The 17,447-nt window shown below is 41.7% G+C and overlaps 1 protein-coding gene across 1 annotated transcript; it reads left to right on the top strand.

Annotated features, from left to right (window-relative positions):
* The first annotated feature begins 9,320 nt into the window (after positions 1–9,320).
* Positions 9,321–15,796, top strand: LOC119484009 (zonadhesin-like). The gene is made up of 14 exons (XM_037762565.1): positions 9,321–9,375; positions 9,535–9,667; positions 10,671–10,908; positions 11,140–11,284; positions 11,417–11,513; positions 11,615–11,677; positions 11,873–12,075; positions 12,325–12,453; positions 12,761–12,948; positions 13,524–13,690; positions 13,802–14,047; positions 14,140–14,302; positions 14,769–14,897; positions 15,131–15,796. Exons 1-13 carry the CDS (start codon positions 9,321–9,323, stop codon positions 14,862–14,864), a joined length of 1,923 nt encoding a protein of 640 aa, XP_037618493.1. The 3' UTR covers positions 14,865–14,897; positions 15,131–15,796.
* The last annotated feature ends 1,651 nt before the right edge of the window (positions 15,797–17,447 follow it).

The following is a 17,447-nucleotide window of genomic DNA, read 5'->3' as shown; positions in this document are numbered from 1 at the left end:
CACGTTGTCATTTTGTACATGTCAATTTTAATGCTTTGTCTCAAGGGATCATTTAGTGTTCACAGTGCACACTCCAGGGTGTTCATCCGGTGGAGAAATCGGCCTGTGGTGACCTCTGGGAGAATCACAGCCTCATGAAACTTTACAACCACAAACTAGAGACCTAGAGCATTCAGAGGATGGATGGATCAAACTAGAGACCTAGAGCATTCAGAGGATGGATGGATCAAACTAGAGACCTAGAGCATTCAGAGGATGGATGGATCAGACTAGAGACCTAGAGCATTCAGAGGATGGATGGATCAGACTAGAGACCTAGAGCATTCAGAGGATGGATGTTTCAAACTAGAGACCTAGAGCATTCAGAGGATGGATGGATCAAACTAGAGACCTAGAGCATTCAGAGGATGAATGTTTCAAACTAGAGACCTAGAGCATTCAGAGGATGGATGTTTCAAACTAGAGACCTAGAGCATTCAGAGGATGGATGGATCAAACTAGAGACCTAGAGCATTCAGAGGATGAATGTTTCAAACTAGAGACCTAGAGCATTCAGAGGATGGATGTTTCAAACTAGAGACCTAGAGCATTCAGAGGATGGATGGATCAGACTAGAGACCTAGAGCATTCAGAGGATGGATGGCTTTCCTAGCTAGATTAACGGGGATGAATTTTTATATAACTCACCTGTTTAAATTATATCGACTGTATTTTATACAGTCTATGCTCTTAACTGATGTGGTGATTGTTTGGGAATTGTTCACATCGTGCCAAACAATTCCACATGTGTAAGAGCTGCCATGCTCTTATTACACTCACCGCTGTGCCTCCGTACTATACGGGAAGTACTCCTCCTGTTGCAAGGCCGAGGAACTCGGCACTAATGCCAATCTGTCATTTGTCACAAACTGGTTAAAAGCACCTGAAGCTCTCGGAGGCTCAAAGTTCACAATGCTGAGGAACCTGCTCAACCAATAAATAACACAGGTTTGTCTCTACAGCCTCATTTCAAGTTCAAGTTTCAAGTTTCAAGTTTCAAGTTTCAAGTTTATTGCCATATTCCCAGTAGGGAGAATGGGACGCAACCAAACTCTGACGCTCACATGTCCATTAGATCGCTTGGGAGACCAGATGACATATTGATATGCTTTTAGGACAGATTTATCAGGAATAGGTGATGAAAGAATCAACAGTGAAATGACCAGGAAGTCTATGAGTTCTTAAATATCGGGAATGAGAGAGGGCTTTTCAAGATTTAAAAACATTGATTTCTTTAAAACAGATTTGCCGTTTGGTATAGGCAGCCATCATGAACAGTTAATCTGGAAAGAGTTCATCTTTTCCTGACTCGCTGACTTTGATAATTCATTGGAGAGCTCAGATGTGTGATTCTTGTTCATGTAATTAAATTCATTAACTGCTTAATCTTTAGCTTTAGAAGGTGGAACTGTGTCTTTGTTTTGTCTTTTTCATGCCTGTCCTATAAATAAAACATTTGTACATTTGTGGGATAATGATATAATTGTAGAAATGATAGAAAATGTTCTGAAAACAACCGTCTACTTTGAAGACCCTGTTCGACGGAGTGAGAGGAAACCACTGGTCCAGCCTCACGTTCTTTTTTTTATCATTATTGTTAGTGGCTTTTGTAATTGACCCTTTTCTCTAATCCTTTGAGGTAGAAAATCTATTAAAAAAAGTCACAAATAAAAGAATGTTCTAAAAGCAAACACCTGCTTTGCATATAACGAAGGTATCTTTGGTATGAGAATGCAGATAAGTGCACCTGCTACCCCCTCAGGATAGAAAGGCCATGTCATTATGAAGAAAAGATCATTTTGAAAGATTCTTCATTGACATGTGAACGTCAAGGAAAGATTTAAGAATGCAAGCAAGACAGAGATGAAAGAGGGGACTGATCACACAGGGGAACCTGTTCAACTGAAATGGATTTCTACAAACTCACCAATTAAAAATCTGAAATTAAAGGAACCAGAAACTAATAAAAATGTCCCGTCAGTTAAAAAAGAGCTAAATGTACAGTGATGCTCTGTTCATTGATAAAGGAGCTCAGAATAAAGTGTGAATCATTCACTAAAGCATCATAACCAATAAATAACACAGACAATTAGCTGATATAACATGCTGTCACGATCGGGAGTAGTGGTTATGTTTTTGCTTTACTAAGTTATCTGTGCTTATGTGCTCTTGTATGTTTATGTTTATGTTGCAACACTGTGACACCCTGTGACACCCTGTGGCACCCTGTGGCACCCTGTGGCACTTAGTGGCAAGACTGTGACACCCTGTGACACCCTGTGGCACCCTGTGGCACCCTGTGGCACCTAGTGGCACCTAGTGGCAAGACTGTGACACCCTGTGGCAACACTGTGGCACCCTGTGGCACCTAGTGGCAACACTGTGGCACCTAGTGGCAAGACTGTGACACCCTGTGGCAACACTGTGGCACCCTGTAGCACCTAGTGGCAACACTGTGGCACCTAGTGGCAAGACTGTGACACCCTGTGGCACTTAGTGGCAACACTGTAGCACCTAGTGGCAACACTGTGGCACCTAGTGGCAAGACTGTGACACCCTGTGGCACTTAGTGGCAACACTGTGGCACCTAGTGGCAACACTGTGGCACCTAGTGGCAAGACTGTGACACCCTGTGGCACTTATTGGCAACACTGTGGCACCCTGTGGCAACACTGTGGCACCCTGTAGCACCTAGTGGCAACACTGTGGCACCTAGTGGCAACACTGCGGCACCCTGTGGCAACACTGTGGCACCCTGTGGCACCTAGTGGCAACACTGTGGCACCCTGTGGCACCTAGTTGCAACCCTGTGGCACCTAGAGGCAACACTGTGGCACCCTGTGGCACCTAGTTGCAACCCTGTGGCACCCTGTGGCACCTAGTCGCAACCCTGTGGCAACACTGTGGCACACTGTGGCACCTAGTGGCAACACTCTGGCAACACTATGTCACCCTGTGACACCCTGTGGCACCCTGTGACACCCTGTGGCACCTAGTGGCACCTAGTGGCAATGCTGTGGCACCTAGTGGCAACACTGTGATGTTTACCAATGTTTGGTGAGGTAATAAATCATGTGAGAGGTAGGCTCATTTTCTCATCGACTTCTATACAATCAGACTTCTTTCAGCAACCAGAGGAGTCGCCCCCTGCTGGCTATTAGAAAGAATACAAGTTTAAGTCTGCTTTGAAGACCCTGTTCGACGGAGTGAGAGGAGACCACTGGTCCAGCCTCACGTTATTTTTTTTTATCATTATTGTTAGTGGCTTTTGTAATTGACCCTTTTCTCTAATCCTTTGAGGTAGAAAATCCATTAAAAAAAAGTCACAAATAAAAGAATGTTCTAAAAGCAAACACCTGCTTTGCATATAACGAAGGTATCTTTGGTATGAGAATGCAGATAAGTGCACCTGCTACCCCCTCAGGATAGAAAGGCCATGTCATTATGAAGAAAAGATCATTTTGAAAGATTCTTCATTGACATGTGAACGTCAAGGAAAGATTTAAGAATGCAAGCAAGACAGAGATGAAAGAGGGGACTGATCACACAGGGGAACCTGTTCAACTGAAATGGATTTCTACAAACTCACCAATTAAAAATCTGAAATTAAAAGAACCAGAAACTAATAAAAATGTCCCGTCAGTTAAAAAAGAGCTAAATGTACAGTGATGCTCTGTTCATTTATAAAGGAGCTCAGAATAAAGTGTGAATCATTCACTAAAGCATCATAACCAATAAATAACACAGACAATTAGCTGATATAACATGCTGTCACGATCGGGAGTAGTGGTTATGTTTTTGCTTTACTAAGTTATCTGTGCTTATGTGCTCTTGTATGTTTATGTTTATGTTGCAACACTGTGACACCCTGTGACACCCTGTGACACCCTGTGGCACCTAGTGGCAACACTGTGGCACCTAGTGGCAACACTGTGGCACCCTGTGGCACCTAGTGGCAACACTGTGACACCTAGTGGCAAGACTGTGGCACCTAGTGGCAACACTATGGCACCCTGTGGCACCTAGTGTCAACACTGTGGCACCCTGTGGCAACACTGTGGCACCCTGTGGCACCTAGTGGCAAGACTGTGACACCCTGTGGCAAGACTGTGGCACCCTGTGGCACCCTGTGGCACCCTGTGGCACCCTGTGGCACCCTGTGGCACCCTGTGGCACATAGTGGCAACACTGTGGCACTTAGTGGCACTTAGTGGCAACACTGTGGCACTTAGTGGCAACACTGCGGCACCCTGTGGCAACACTGCGGCACCCTGTGGCAACACTGCAACACCCTGTGGCAACACTGCAACACCCTGTGGCACCCAGTGGCAACCTTGTGACACCTAGTGGCAACACTGTGACACCCTGTGTTACCTAGTGGCAACCTTGTGGCACCTAGTGGCACCTAGTGGCAACCTTGTGGCACCCTGTGGCACCTAGTGGCAACACTGTGACACCCTGTGGCACCTAGTGGCAACTTTGTGGCACCCTGTGGCACCTAGTGGCAACACTGTGGCACCCTGTGGCACTTTGGGGCAACACTGTGGCACCTTGGGGCAACACTGTGGCACCCTGTGGCACCTAGTGGCAACACTGTGACACCATGTCACAACCAGTGGCAACAATGTGGCACTCCTCGGCACCTAGTGGCAACACTGTGGCACCCTGTTGCACCTAGTGGCAACATTGTGGCACCCTGTCGCAACCAGTGGCAACAATGTGGCGCTCCTCGGCACCTAGCGGCAACACTGTGGCACCCTGTCTCACCTAGTGGCAACACTATGGTACCCTGTGGCACCTAGTGGCAACAGCGTGGCACCCTTCGGCACATTGTGGCAACAATGTGGCACTCCTCGGCACCTAGAGGCAACACTGTGGCATCCTGTGGCACCCATTTGCAACCACTGACATAATTTTTCCCTCTCAAGTTGTTAATGACTCTGGTGTTGTGCCAGTCACATTGAAATTGACCCTGGTCCAACCCACCTCTCGACCTGGGTCGCGAAGCAACAGCATATTATCTCTGCCTATATGTGAACAATGTATAACCTTCTGTGTCAGTATTAAGAATATGTGTTCATGCTGAAACACATTTACCATAAAAAAAACATCAACATCCTTCAGAGATTTGGTAGAAAAATGTTTAGGTTGGTCACATAGGGACATATTTTCCTCAGGGCTTCTCACAGGTTGTGAAATGCTCTTACTTTATGAGCTGCTGCATTCTTTTGTGAATAATTACTAAGACAAGCAAGTTACACAACGGATTGCTAAAGATCACAAAAAGCCAGTTTGGGGAGTTTTTGAGAATGTAAGGGGCGTAATGATAAGGAACAGTATAAAAAGAGACAGAGAGAGACACACAGCAGACACATCTGCCCGAGAGCAGAAACGTCCCAGAGTGGTTCATCATCGACCTCCATCTACAGAGCTTCATCTCCCTGCTGCTCCACCCGACCTCCAGACGGTAAGACAAGCTGCACACTCTTCCTCTCTCTGCCTGGCTTCAGGTAGGCGACGCTTAAGCACCAACAGGATGATCGCTGGTCTTTAAAATCATTCTGCTTCTATCAACATGCATCATGGTAACTCTGTGTATCGACAAGAAAATTCATTTTGAGTCTAAAGTGACTTCAGGAAAAAAAAAAAATACTGCACTGCTTATTAAAATGATTTGGAAATATTCATTCTGAGATTCTTTTGGTTACTCTCAAAGTATTTCTGATCTTTTAATTCCTTATTCTGCACCAAATGTTGTTGAGTCTTTTAGTTCGAACACTGGAATAAAGTCCACCTTTGTGCTGCGTTTAAAAAGCTTTCATGTTGTAAAATATTCTTGTTATATTTTATGGTGAAACTGAAGTTCCTCATAACATCAACCACTTTTCAGTTTCCTCATTACCTTTAAGTTTGACGCACTCAGACGCAAAAAGTCTTCATTATCAGTCAGGGTCCATTTAATGGATTTTAGATACAGTAAGTAACATTTTAATAACCCCATGCAGCATGCAAGAAAGGTTTGATGAGCACTATCCCTTATACTGTATATGAATGGAGTTTAGTGTTGTTGAAGGGATTAAATGAAGTGTGTTGCAGTCTCTTACTATGTGAACTGTATCTTTCCCAGCTCGGGGCTCCATCATGAAGCCCGCTGCACTGCTCCTCCTGCTGGCAGGTAAGCAGCCATTGAAATGTTTTCAGTGCTTAAGTATACAACCTTGATTTTAAAGGTATTTGATGAAATCAGTTTCAAAGTAAAATCCTCTTTGCATACATTCCAATAGAAACATTTCATGAATGATACACTTTTAAAACATGTGCTCGTCCATGAAATCAATACAAATGAATGAGGGTACCTTTTAATCAACGTAAGTAAGTCAAGTTGAGACAATTTACTGTCATAGATTCAGTTCATTCCTCCACTTGTTCATGAGGGGCTTAACCTTTAACTACTTACATTTATGAATAAAATTGTGTTAGACTGAAAGCAGCTCTAGTAATTAGTAATTCACACTGAAGGAAAATATTTGGTAACACTTCATGTTACAGGTCTGCGAATTTCATGGTAATTAGGTGATAATTAGCAAGTAACCTATTTGACATCTCATTGGAATTACTGCTAAATTACCCCAATATTTACCTCAAAATTGATCGAAAATTACTTTATCATAAATATTATTTAATAATTCTATGCTAAGATAGCATCTAATGGTTAAAATAGGGCCCTTAGGCTGCAGCTGCTTTTCATCGGAGGTGGAAAACTAATAGAATATACTTCTGATCAGGAACAAATCTCACCATTGTGGGACACTAATGTAACCTGGTAGCTAACGTAATGATTCAGGGAGTTTTTTAAAGAAATTTAAAAGAATTTATTTGCTAATTATTATCTATTTATCAGCAGACATGGAAATAAAGCACATCAATTAACTTTGTATCCTTTTCCTGGAGATGTATTAATTATTAAATAATGTTTATATTATATATTATATATATATTTTGAGGTAAATATTTGGCAGTAATTCCAAATAAATTTCAAATAGGTTACTTGCTAATTATCACCTAATTACCATGAAAGTTGCGGACCTGTAAAATGAAGTGTTACCAAATATTTATTTTATTCATTCATTTAATCTTTTACACCCAGAATTCATGACGATGATGAATGTTATTTTAAATCCGAGGTGTGAATTGGGAATAAACAGTGTAAAGTTGGTCGTGATGGATTGATGTATGATGTTTGTTTTGCTTCACATTCACGCTGTAGTTGCTGCCAGCCAGGTCGACCTCAATCTGTCTGAAACGACCGACATCAGCTCGTGTCCCATCAACTTTTATGGACGCAATTACACATACATAGATGTGAGTAAAATTTTTGAGTAATTAAAAAACACTTAGAGTTAAACACGGAGCAATAAATGTAACTAACTAAATGTTTAATGAGATGAAACTATGCTGCTGTTGAGTCAAAGTCTTGAAAAGATTAATATTAATACTTCATCAATGGTGTCTCTCTGGTTTCACAGGTGACCTTCAGTGCAGGTCTTTTAATGTGTTTTAAAAATGACCAAAATGAAACCGCACAAGACTGTCTGCAGTTACCACAGGGAACAACAATGGACGGTGCGAATGTGGTGAATGTCTTGAGCTCAAACTCCATCACAGTACTCCCAAACATCAAGGGCGTTGAGTCAGTGTGTACAGTTGAGCTGACATTAACCCAATCTGGTAGTCCGGTGGTGAGTAATCATCAGTTCCATGTTTTTACACTGATTGTCTGTTCAGCCTTTTGTACAACATGAACATTTGAAAGACATTGTGTGGCAAAGGGAACTTTGTTAACTAAGTTAATTTCTAAAATATGTTGGAAACCATTCCCTAATGTTTTCTGTCTCTCTTCTGTTTATGCTTTCAGATGTACTTGAAATACTACAACCTTGTGAATCAAGGAGCTGTGTCTATATCTGACGCTGGTTGGAACAACACCGGTGGTTTTGTAAGTATAGATATATCTTCGGTCCCAGAGATGACCCTGAGTCTGTTACTATGGCGACGTATGTCCTCAAACCAATCTGCTTTATGACAAGTGAACTTGATCCTGACCTCAGGCTGTGATTTCAGAAGTTAACCACTGCAAAGTTCATAGCATCTGGTCCCTGAGAGTAGAGCCAGTTGTTCCTCAGTATTTGACCTTTACAGTTGAGTCTGTGAGCCAGAAGGTCGTTTAACAGGAAGCCTCAAAGACTCAACAACCATCTCGACAATTTACGCATCTCTGTGCTCTATTTGTACAAACCTAAAAATGTTATGCTTCTGTGTAAATGTGTTAATATTTTGATAGCAACGTGTCACTTTTGGCTACGTAGCAACCTGTGAAATGGGTTTCAAAGTCTTTTCTGTTGTGCAGTGGATTCTGGAAACATTTTCCATATGACCTTCTGGGTTTTTCAAATGTTGCTGGGTATATTTGGAAAATGATCTGTGACTTGAATCTAATTGTAATATATGAGATCTACTAAGAGGGACATCATCAGGGATGACTAGCACATAGAAACAGTCACTCATTGATAATATACAATGCAGTGATATACCAATAATGCAGTGACACATGTCTGTAGTATTTGCTCTGTACTTCCACACACTGATTTAAATGAACAGTGACTACGACATCAAAGTGCTTCAGCTTTTATTTTTAGGGTATTTACATCCACATTAGATGAACAGTGTAGGAATTATGCTTCTTTTTACACACAGTCCCACAATTTCAGGTAGTGTAAATCCACAGAGAGTTATCACTAACTCTGGCAGCTGTCCTCAGCAAACAAGCTGTGATAACCTCCCTGTGCACGACCTGCAGCACCAAACCGCATGAAGAAAGTGTAACGTTTAGCAGCTAACAAGGAGCTGGTGGAGACCAACCAGAGCTAAAGGGAGAGTGAATATTGGGCTCACATGACCAGGGGGGCTGTTTGTTTGGGGGCTCTTTTTGCCCTCAAGTGGCCAAAGACGTTGATTAGAAATAATTATCTTTAATAATTCTGGAGGGGCAACTTTGCCTCCTCACTCAGATTCATCCTGCCAGTCTGGTCATCTGAAGCTTAGGCCACCACTGCTCTCACCGTCCCACTGGCCTAAAAGTGGAGGAAAATATGTAAAAAGGGGGATTCAAGTCTAAACTGTTCACTCAGTATTACAGTATTAACCTTGATGTTTGTCTAATCCTTTTCTAGAACATGACTGCAACGGTCAACGGCACACAAATGATTAAATGGTCTTTCACAATGTCTGATCTAGCTTCTACCCCTTACTTGGATGTAAGTGGATGCAGAGTATCAGGTATGCAAATCTGGTGATTCCCAAAGAAGGGACTGAGACTCTTCAGGGATCCTCTGAACAAAAATGTGATATTTCGTATTTGCTGTTATACTTCCTTCTCTTAAATTCTGTTGAAGTTTAATATTAAACTAATTTCATAACCCTCCTATCACCTCCCAGATGTTGCTTTCGCAGCCGGTTCAGATATTAAGACGAGCCCAGAACCCTGCTCCAAAGTCATCTGTGATGCGTATGCAGCCGTCAGAACTGTCAGTACATGTGGACCCAAGGAGGTTTGCCAGGGCAACAACACGTAAATATGTTTGCTTTATATTTGGAACAAAGTTTGAATAAAGGTTTGACTGACTGATTTAAATGAAGTGCACCATGTGGACTGAAAGCGACTTGTATTCAGACAAACGTCACAAAACAAAGACTTGATGAGAAAATTATGATATTATTCGGATTAGAGCTGCAACTAACGATTACTTTCATCATTGATGAATCTATTTCTATTTCTAATAATCAACCAAATTAGTTTTTTTTTTTTTAACATTGTCAGAGTCACGATGGACTGTTTAAAAAAAGATCCAAATCGATGCAGCAGAACCAGATCTTTTACACCGCTAATATGATTATTATTATTATTATTATTATTATTATTATTATTATATTATTATTATTATTATTATTATTATTATTATTATTATTATTATTATTATATTATTATTATTATTATTATTATTATTATATTATTATTATTATTATTATTATTATTATTATTATTATTATTATTATTATTATTATATTATTATTATTATTATTTTCACACTTTAGACATACTGAAGTCATCAGAGAGGTGCTCCAGCAGTATTGTAGTATTGTTCCTCCTTAAAGTAGGAGACTTGCACAGGACAGATAAAGAAATGGTCAAGATGGAAGCAGCGGAGGCTGAGATATCCTGACAGACCCAAGTAGAGTCAAGCTTAAAAACACGGGATCCTACATTTCCCATAATGCAACCCAATAGCCTAACTCAAGATATTTCTTATTCTAGACTCATTTATTATCTTAGAGTGATTAGAGAGATATTATTACAGATGATACAAGTGTTTTCACAGGCTGAGTTACCAGTAAACTGACCTTTATGAGTCAGATTGGTGGAGTATCCCTTTAAATTTCAAGTTAGGATTAATTTTCCTCAAATGTGTATTAACTGGAAACAATGTCTTCAATATCTTTCTGTCTTCGTGGTCTTTGGGTTTTGCTTTCAAAAATAAAGACACTAAATATCTGTCCCTTTCCATCTCCATCAGGTGTGTACCCATTTTCGTGTGCACTGTGACTGGCTCCACCGTCATTGATTTCCACGACAGAGTCCACTCTGTCCAGGATCGGTGTGAGTACAGTCTGATGATGTCTAATTCAAGTTTCTCCCTCACGGCGGGTTTCCGGGAGCAACGCCGTAAAGATGTGTCATTTTTGGACCACTTGATAATCTCGCTGCGAGGGCCACGTGTAAGAATGTATCTGGAACAAGGTGGAAGAGTTCGGGTAAGCTACCACAATCCATCTAAGAGCAAGTAACAGTGTATTTATGGGCTTGTTTGATCAGTCACTGATGACCGTTACTTTGTGTGGATGTATTTAAAGTTAAGACACTCTCTGAGATGTAGTGGGGTAGACGTACAAAGTGCACAAGTGCCCATGCAAAGCACATGTATGTGTGTATTTGTGATGTTTAAGCCAGTGTTTCCTTCACTTTGCCTATCTGCTGTGATGTAGGTTGATAACAAAGCTCTGATGCTCAACGCCACGGCTCAGCTGTTTCACGGTGTGGAGCTCTCCAAGGACCACACTGGAGTTACTGCCAAGCTGCCTTTCTCCAACATGACAGTCTTCTTTGATGGCAACACCGCACATGTGTCCGGTACAGAAAACTAAATCCTATCTGGACTAAATATTTCATATTTACATAAATTAGTGTTTGAGTTTCAGAATGACAGCTGTGCTTATTAGCTTGAAAGTTCATTGATTTGTCTTTAATTGTGACATCAACCAGGACCTGTTGAACCTATAGGGGGCTTGTGTGGCAACCCCATTAATCCCAACATCACCACCACCCTGCCTAGAGAGAAGAGCTCTTACAGTGCTGTTGGGTACGACTTATTCTTAATGTAATGCACTGACTGATATTACCTGTTTATTAATGTTGTAGAGGTTTCAAGAGTAATGATCTGTGCTGTTTGTCACCCCCTAGCTGTGAGATTCAGCACAACGACACCGTCAACAGTACGATCGACTGCAACCGCTCAACTGAACAGTAAGAACTGACCCATCAAAACTCTAACCACTCCTTTCATCCTTCAAACAGGAACGAGTCTTCTTCATCATACATTTCTATGGTGCCACGACACGGTCATATGAGCAGGGATGATTCTGGAAGCTAAACACACATAATACTGTTCACAAAACTGGTAATTGACTCTCACTCTTCCTCTCTGCATGGCTGGAACAGCTGTAATCTCACGAGGCAGGCACCCTTCGCTGCTTGTCACGACAGCATTGACCCAGAGCCGTACATAACCGCCTGCACCAACACTTTGTGCAATTACCCGTCGGTGGACGGTCTCAACTGCCAGTTTTTGGAGGCTTACGCCAAGGCCTGCAGCCTGAGAGGAGTCGGCATACTGGAGGACTGGAGGTCAACGGCCGGCTGCCGTAAGATCCTCATTCACTTTCACTTGTTATGTTTCATACGATGAGATGGGGCGAGACACATTTATTTATTTAATCTAGTATTATGTAGTTGTTTTATTAGTAGTAGTTTTTATTCAGTGTCATGACGTCTGCTCTATAGAGAGCTGTTATATAAAATATATTCATCACAAAACTTTAACATGTTATTGTCATGTCATTCATCGTTCATTTGGAAGTGAAGCTCATGAGTGTGTGTGTGTGTGTGTGTAGCTCCTGACCCTAAGGCCTGTCAGGACCAGTACTGCAGCGATCATGAGTTCTGCGGAGAGAAGCCCGGTGGAACTCGCTGCTTCTGTCGGGCCCTGTTTGCCTCCAAGTACAAAGCAAGAAACACTTTAGGTACAGTGCAACAACTGTGTGATGAAGGTTGTGATGTTCACATCTGGCATCTGGCAGAGGCACACAGCTGTTTGGATTGTGTGGTTTGGTGCAGAGGCTGTCGTGCCTCTTCAGTCTAATGTCACTGAAGCAGAAAAACTGATTTTTTTTTAGCGTTGAATTAAAAACTGGACGTATTTCTGCCTCCTTAACAGCTCAGAATAAAATCAATTTTATTAAAAAGATAACATCAAACTAGCTGTTATTTATTGAATAGCTCAGTTTCAGATGAATCCATATTGATGTGGTGATATTTTTGGGTGTTCAGGTGAGCCGACAGTCTGCACGCAGAGCTCTGCCACTATTACTCTGGCTGGATGTCTGATGGAGGACAAAGCCATCGACTACTCCGTCTTACAACTCAATGACCCCAACTGCAAAGGTCACATGGACGACCAGACCCACATGGTGACTTTCAGCTACAACAGCAGCAACATCTGTGGGACGGAGGTTACGGTGGGTACCCTGCTCTAGTTTTTTGCTCTCAACAAGCACAAAACAACATGCTGTCTTTGCTCATCACTTCCCTGTAGACTCAAAGTAACAAGTCTCAGCCAGGCATGCCATATATTGTTATTTTCAGGACACGTTAGGCTTCCTTGTGGCATGTGAGTGACTCCACAGAGAGTGACGAGGTCCATTTTAAAGCTGCATTAAGTGATTTGTTTGCCACTTGGAGGCAGCAGACGGTTGCCTATTTATACATCCAGCACACAAAAGAGCTGAACAGGTTTCTCCACCGATGCTGCCTCTCTGTGATTGATGGGCACATTGGCTCACCTTGTTTAACTTTGGCTAAATACTGGAAGGACATTTTCCACTAGTTTTCTTTATTTATGATAGAAATATAGATGTGATTTATGAACTGGATGGTAAAGAGATGGACTCTAAACCCCAACAAGGGCTGTGAAAGCACTTTGTTCTCTGTTTGTAAATGTCACAGGTGAATATGAAAATAATCTGCTGTGATTACATGAACTCTTTGGGTTTTCTTCACCTGAACAAACGTCTGTGTTCCTGTCTCAATCTAGACAAACAACAGCCAAATCATGTACAAGAACAGCATCGTGACGAGGAACAGCTCCATGAACGGCTCCATGAACAGCGTCATCACCCGCAACGACCAAGTAAAGATCGACTTTTCCTGCTTCTACACAAAGCCAGAAATCAAGAGTGTGTCCTTCAGGATCAAAGACAGGTGTGTGGAGGCCGGGTGAACTTCACCTGGCTGTCAATGTGCAGCAGCTTGTTGGAGTTAAAGTTCAAGACAGCTGAAGAGTGTGTGTGTTTGTGTGTGTTTCCTCTCCAGCTCTGTGGTGCAGAAGATTGTATCTGGAGTTTGGAATTACACTCTGATGATGAACGCCTACACCGACCCCGGCCGCATGCAGCTTGTCGGGCCGAGCACCGAGATCCAGCTGAACCAGAAGATCTGGCTGGAGCTGAAGACGGAGGGGCTGGACGGCAACATGGCTGCCATAGTGACCGACTCCTGCTGGGCAACCAGCCAGCCGTCACCTAATAGTAGTCTGCGATACGACCTCGTCATTAAAGGGTGAGAAAAACCTCTGAGACTTTGTCAGCGGCTGTAAGAATCAACTGATGATGTAACTGATGTCATCATGTCTGTTTCCTGTTTCTGAGCAGATGCCCGAACCCCGCTGACCAGACGGTGACCATGGAGGGAAACGGACAGGGAACGTCCAACGTCTTCTCTTTCAACGTGTTCCAGTTCTCTGGGGAAACTAGTGACCTCTATCTGCACTGCCAGGTGGAGCTGTGCCCCACACAGGGTCAATCCTGTGCTCCGGTAAGCAGGGCTGCAGCAAATACTGCTTTACTTCAATAACAGTAGTAATACAACAATGTGAAACTTAAAGTAGCAAAAGAAAAGTACTCATTACAGTATGCTATATGGTTCCTTTCATGGTGATATATATAGTAAAGGATTATTAGCACTGATGCTTTAATATGTGAGCAGCATAGTTGGCTGAGGTGGAGCTGAGTACTTCATAAAGTGTTGCACAGTTTAACCTGCAAAAAACTAAAACGTGTATTTTGCAGTGCATTAAGAGTATTTCACCCAGCCTCTAAATTCAATCAACTTGTTTAAAAAGATGATTCAGAAATAAGTTTCTGTATCTTCGATTATAAGAAAGAATTATACCTGTAAAAAATGTATACTATATAATTAATTTATATAACTAAATATTCACAAAGTGTTGACCTTCGTAAAGCCGGCTGTCTGAAGTCTAACCATCCTCTCTGTGTTACAGTCCTGCGGCGGAGGTGCTGTCAGGAAGCGCAGATCTTACAGGTCTAAATATGCAGATGGAAACCCAGCCCTCATCACTATGGCCTGGAGTAATTAGGTAGAGAAAGCTCCCCTTTAGATTGATTACATGGTATGTATGAATTTAATTTGTTTTTAATGAATGAATTACTTGTTTAAGTCAGAACGTAAAGTTTGTCCTGTGGGTGGCGCTAGACTAAAGGTCATGGGGTCATTAAAACCAAAAGGGTTCATATCATCTCAGTAGCAGGAATGTGATCAGGAAAGTTAATGGCAATCTGACTCTTAGATATTAGATGATTTAATCTAAAGTATAAATGACTCATCACAGTTTTGTTTTCTCAGGTGATTCCTGATTTAAGCTTCGTCCCGACAAGGAGCCTGAAATCTCGCTGCTTTTGAAAGAATGTTTGACGTTATCGTTGCTGTGAAGCAATGCTGGCAGATATCATCTTCATTTGATCCACCTGAGATGATGGCATATATTATTCCTGCAGAACCTGTGGGGTGTTGATTCAATCCAATGGTTCATGCAAATTTTATTTCGGTGAATTAATAGAAGTGAAGTGTGCAATGAAGAATCAAAGAAGGGTTCAGGGTTTTATTTACTGAATGCATTACTTCCTAGGGCTGTGGGTTCTTTTAAAATATATATCATTTATTCTTTAACATAAGGTTAACTGACTACTTTGAGCCTAAATGCTACCTAGTGAACGCAGAAACTGAATTTCTGTGTTCTTGTGACATGAAGTTAAAAACGTTGATCAGGCTCAGCTGAAAGAAGCTTCGCAGCAAGAAGGTTTTGAGATCCAGCAGAAGGAAAATACTGATGTGAAACATTGAAATGGTGATTATCAGATTGAAGTTACTACAAATGAAGATTGTCAGTTAGAATTGAGGCTGTTATTACACTGAGGCATGCTGTTGTACCATTATTGTGTTATTATTACTACTACTATTACTATTACTATTACTAAGCAAAATAAAACCCCAAAAAATATAATAAAGGGATTGGGAAAACAAACATGAGTTTCAGTCATTTATTCATTCATCTTGTTTTCTTGAACCTTTGGCAAATTGTGTGTGTGTGTGTGTGTGTGTGTGTGCATGCGCTGCGGTACAGAGTCAGTAGAATACCATCTGTGGAAGCTGAAGGTCCAAATTCGCATGTAGTTTTTGCAACTAATTTCCTGTTTCCGCATCGATTTTTTAAGCATTACAGCCCAATAGTTCCGATTTTGTACCAAACATTGTTTTTTATCTAGACAGCCCAGTTGTTTTATGTGCAAAATGTAATTTAGTTGGATCAAATTTGCCGGATAATTTGAGGAGAAATAGCGGGAAAAACGTCTAATACACAGCCAAGACTCAGCTCTAACCATGTGTTCAACCTTAACTAACGCTGAAGTAGGAGCAAATATGATTAAAAAAAGGTTATTTTTATAAAACGGTCGCTATATCGTGACAGTAGTACATGAAACAGGAAAAAAATCATGTGCCTCCAGTGTCCTCTGGTGCTCCTAACGGCATCTGCAAGATTTCACAGACCGGAGGAAAACAAGCAGTCAGAGCTGATCTGTCTGCTGTCCATCTGCCGTGTATGAGAGCCAGCTGTCAATCACTCGTGAACTCCGACCAAACGGTCAAACTGGGCAGCGCTGATCAAATATGAATCAATATTCTGTTACGTTAATGCCTAATACTCTCCTCAAATGTTCTCGGAATCATCTTGTAGTGCACGGTTTAGCTGTAAAATAAGAAAGTTTGTGACGTTGCCGCCATTGTGATATCTGGTGAAGGAACGCCAAGTTCTGGTCACATGACCGGAGCACAGCCAATAGGAACGCTCTTTCAATGAAATGACCTGTGATTGGTCAAAGTCTCCCGTCACCGGCTAGACTTTCTTAAAGCCTGATAACAGAGCCATGAGGAGGTGCAGAAGTCTAGTTTTCTCTGAGAACACTTGAATTACAATATGCTGAAAGGTTATTATGGAATTTTTGCCCAATGATGCCAAACATATGCGTCCTACTGCCACTTTAAAAAGAAAAAGGTCTAGAATAGAAACGTGTGATTCCAGACATGACAGGAGGCATTATTGGGTTTGTACTGCGGTGCATGGAAAGCATTCAGAACCTCTCTGTTATTTGATGTGCCTGAAGACACGTGTGAGAAGAAAAATTCAGAAGCATTCAGTTTTATTAGTTGGCTATGTGAACCCAAAAGCACAGTTTCTATATCATGGCAAAGACGTTTGGTTTCGTCATCAGTCCTGTATCGTCGTGTGTTGAGTGGTCGAGGCTACTGAGTGGCCTGTCAAGCTCTTCTTCGTCTCTATACCAACAGAAGGAGAGGAAGGGCGGTTCATTGGGTAACTTTTCACTTAGGGAAACCACTCAAATGGTACAAAAAGTGACCCACACGTGCAGCATCACTAAGGTTTGATCACCCTAATATCCCCTTTTCTTTGTGCTTTCTCTTCTCTGTCGTTCTGACAGACGTAAAGTTATATTATCACCTTTTTTTCTCCAGACATTTACTAGCACTTGATTGGATCACAAGCCAAGACAAGCCTTGTCATCCTTCATAGCTTTGATCAAGAACAGTTTGAGAAACAGGAGTGAGGACCTATCAAAAATGAACATCTGCCAACAATACAATA

This window comes from Sebastes umbrosus, chromosome 24 (genome assembly GCF_015220745.1).
Source record: "Sebastes umbrosus isolate fSebUmb1 chromosome 24, fSebUmb1.pri, whole genome shotgun sequence".
Lineage (NCBI taxonomy): Eukaryota > Metazoa > Chordata > Actinopteri > Perciformes > Sebastidae > Sebastes > Sebastes umbrosus.
This window is presented reverse-complemented; position numbering and strand designations above follow the sequence as displayed.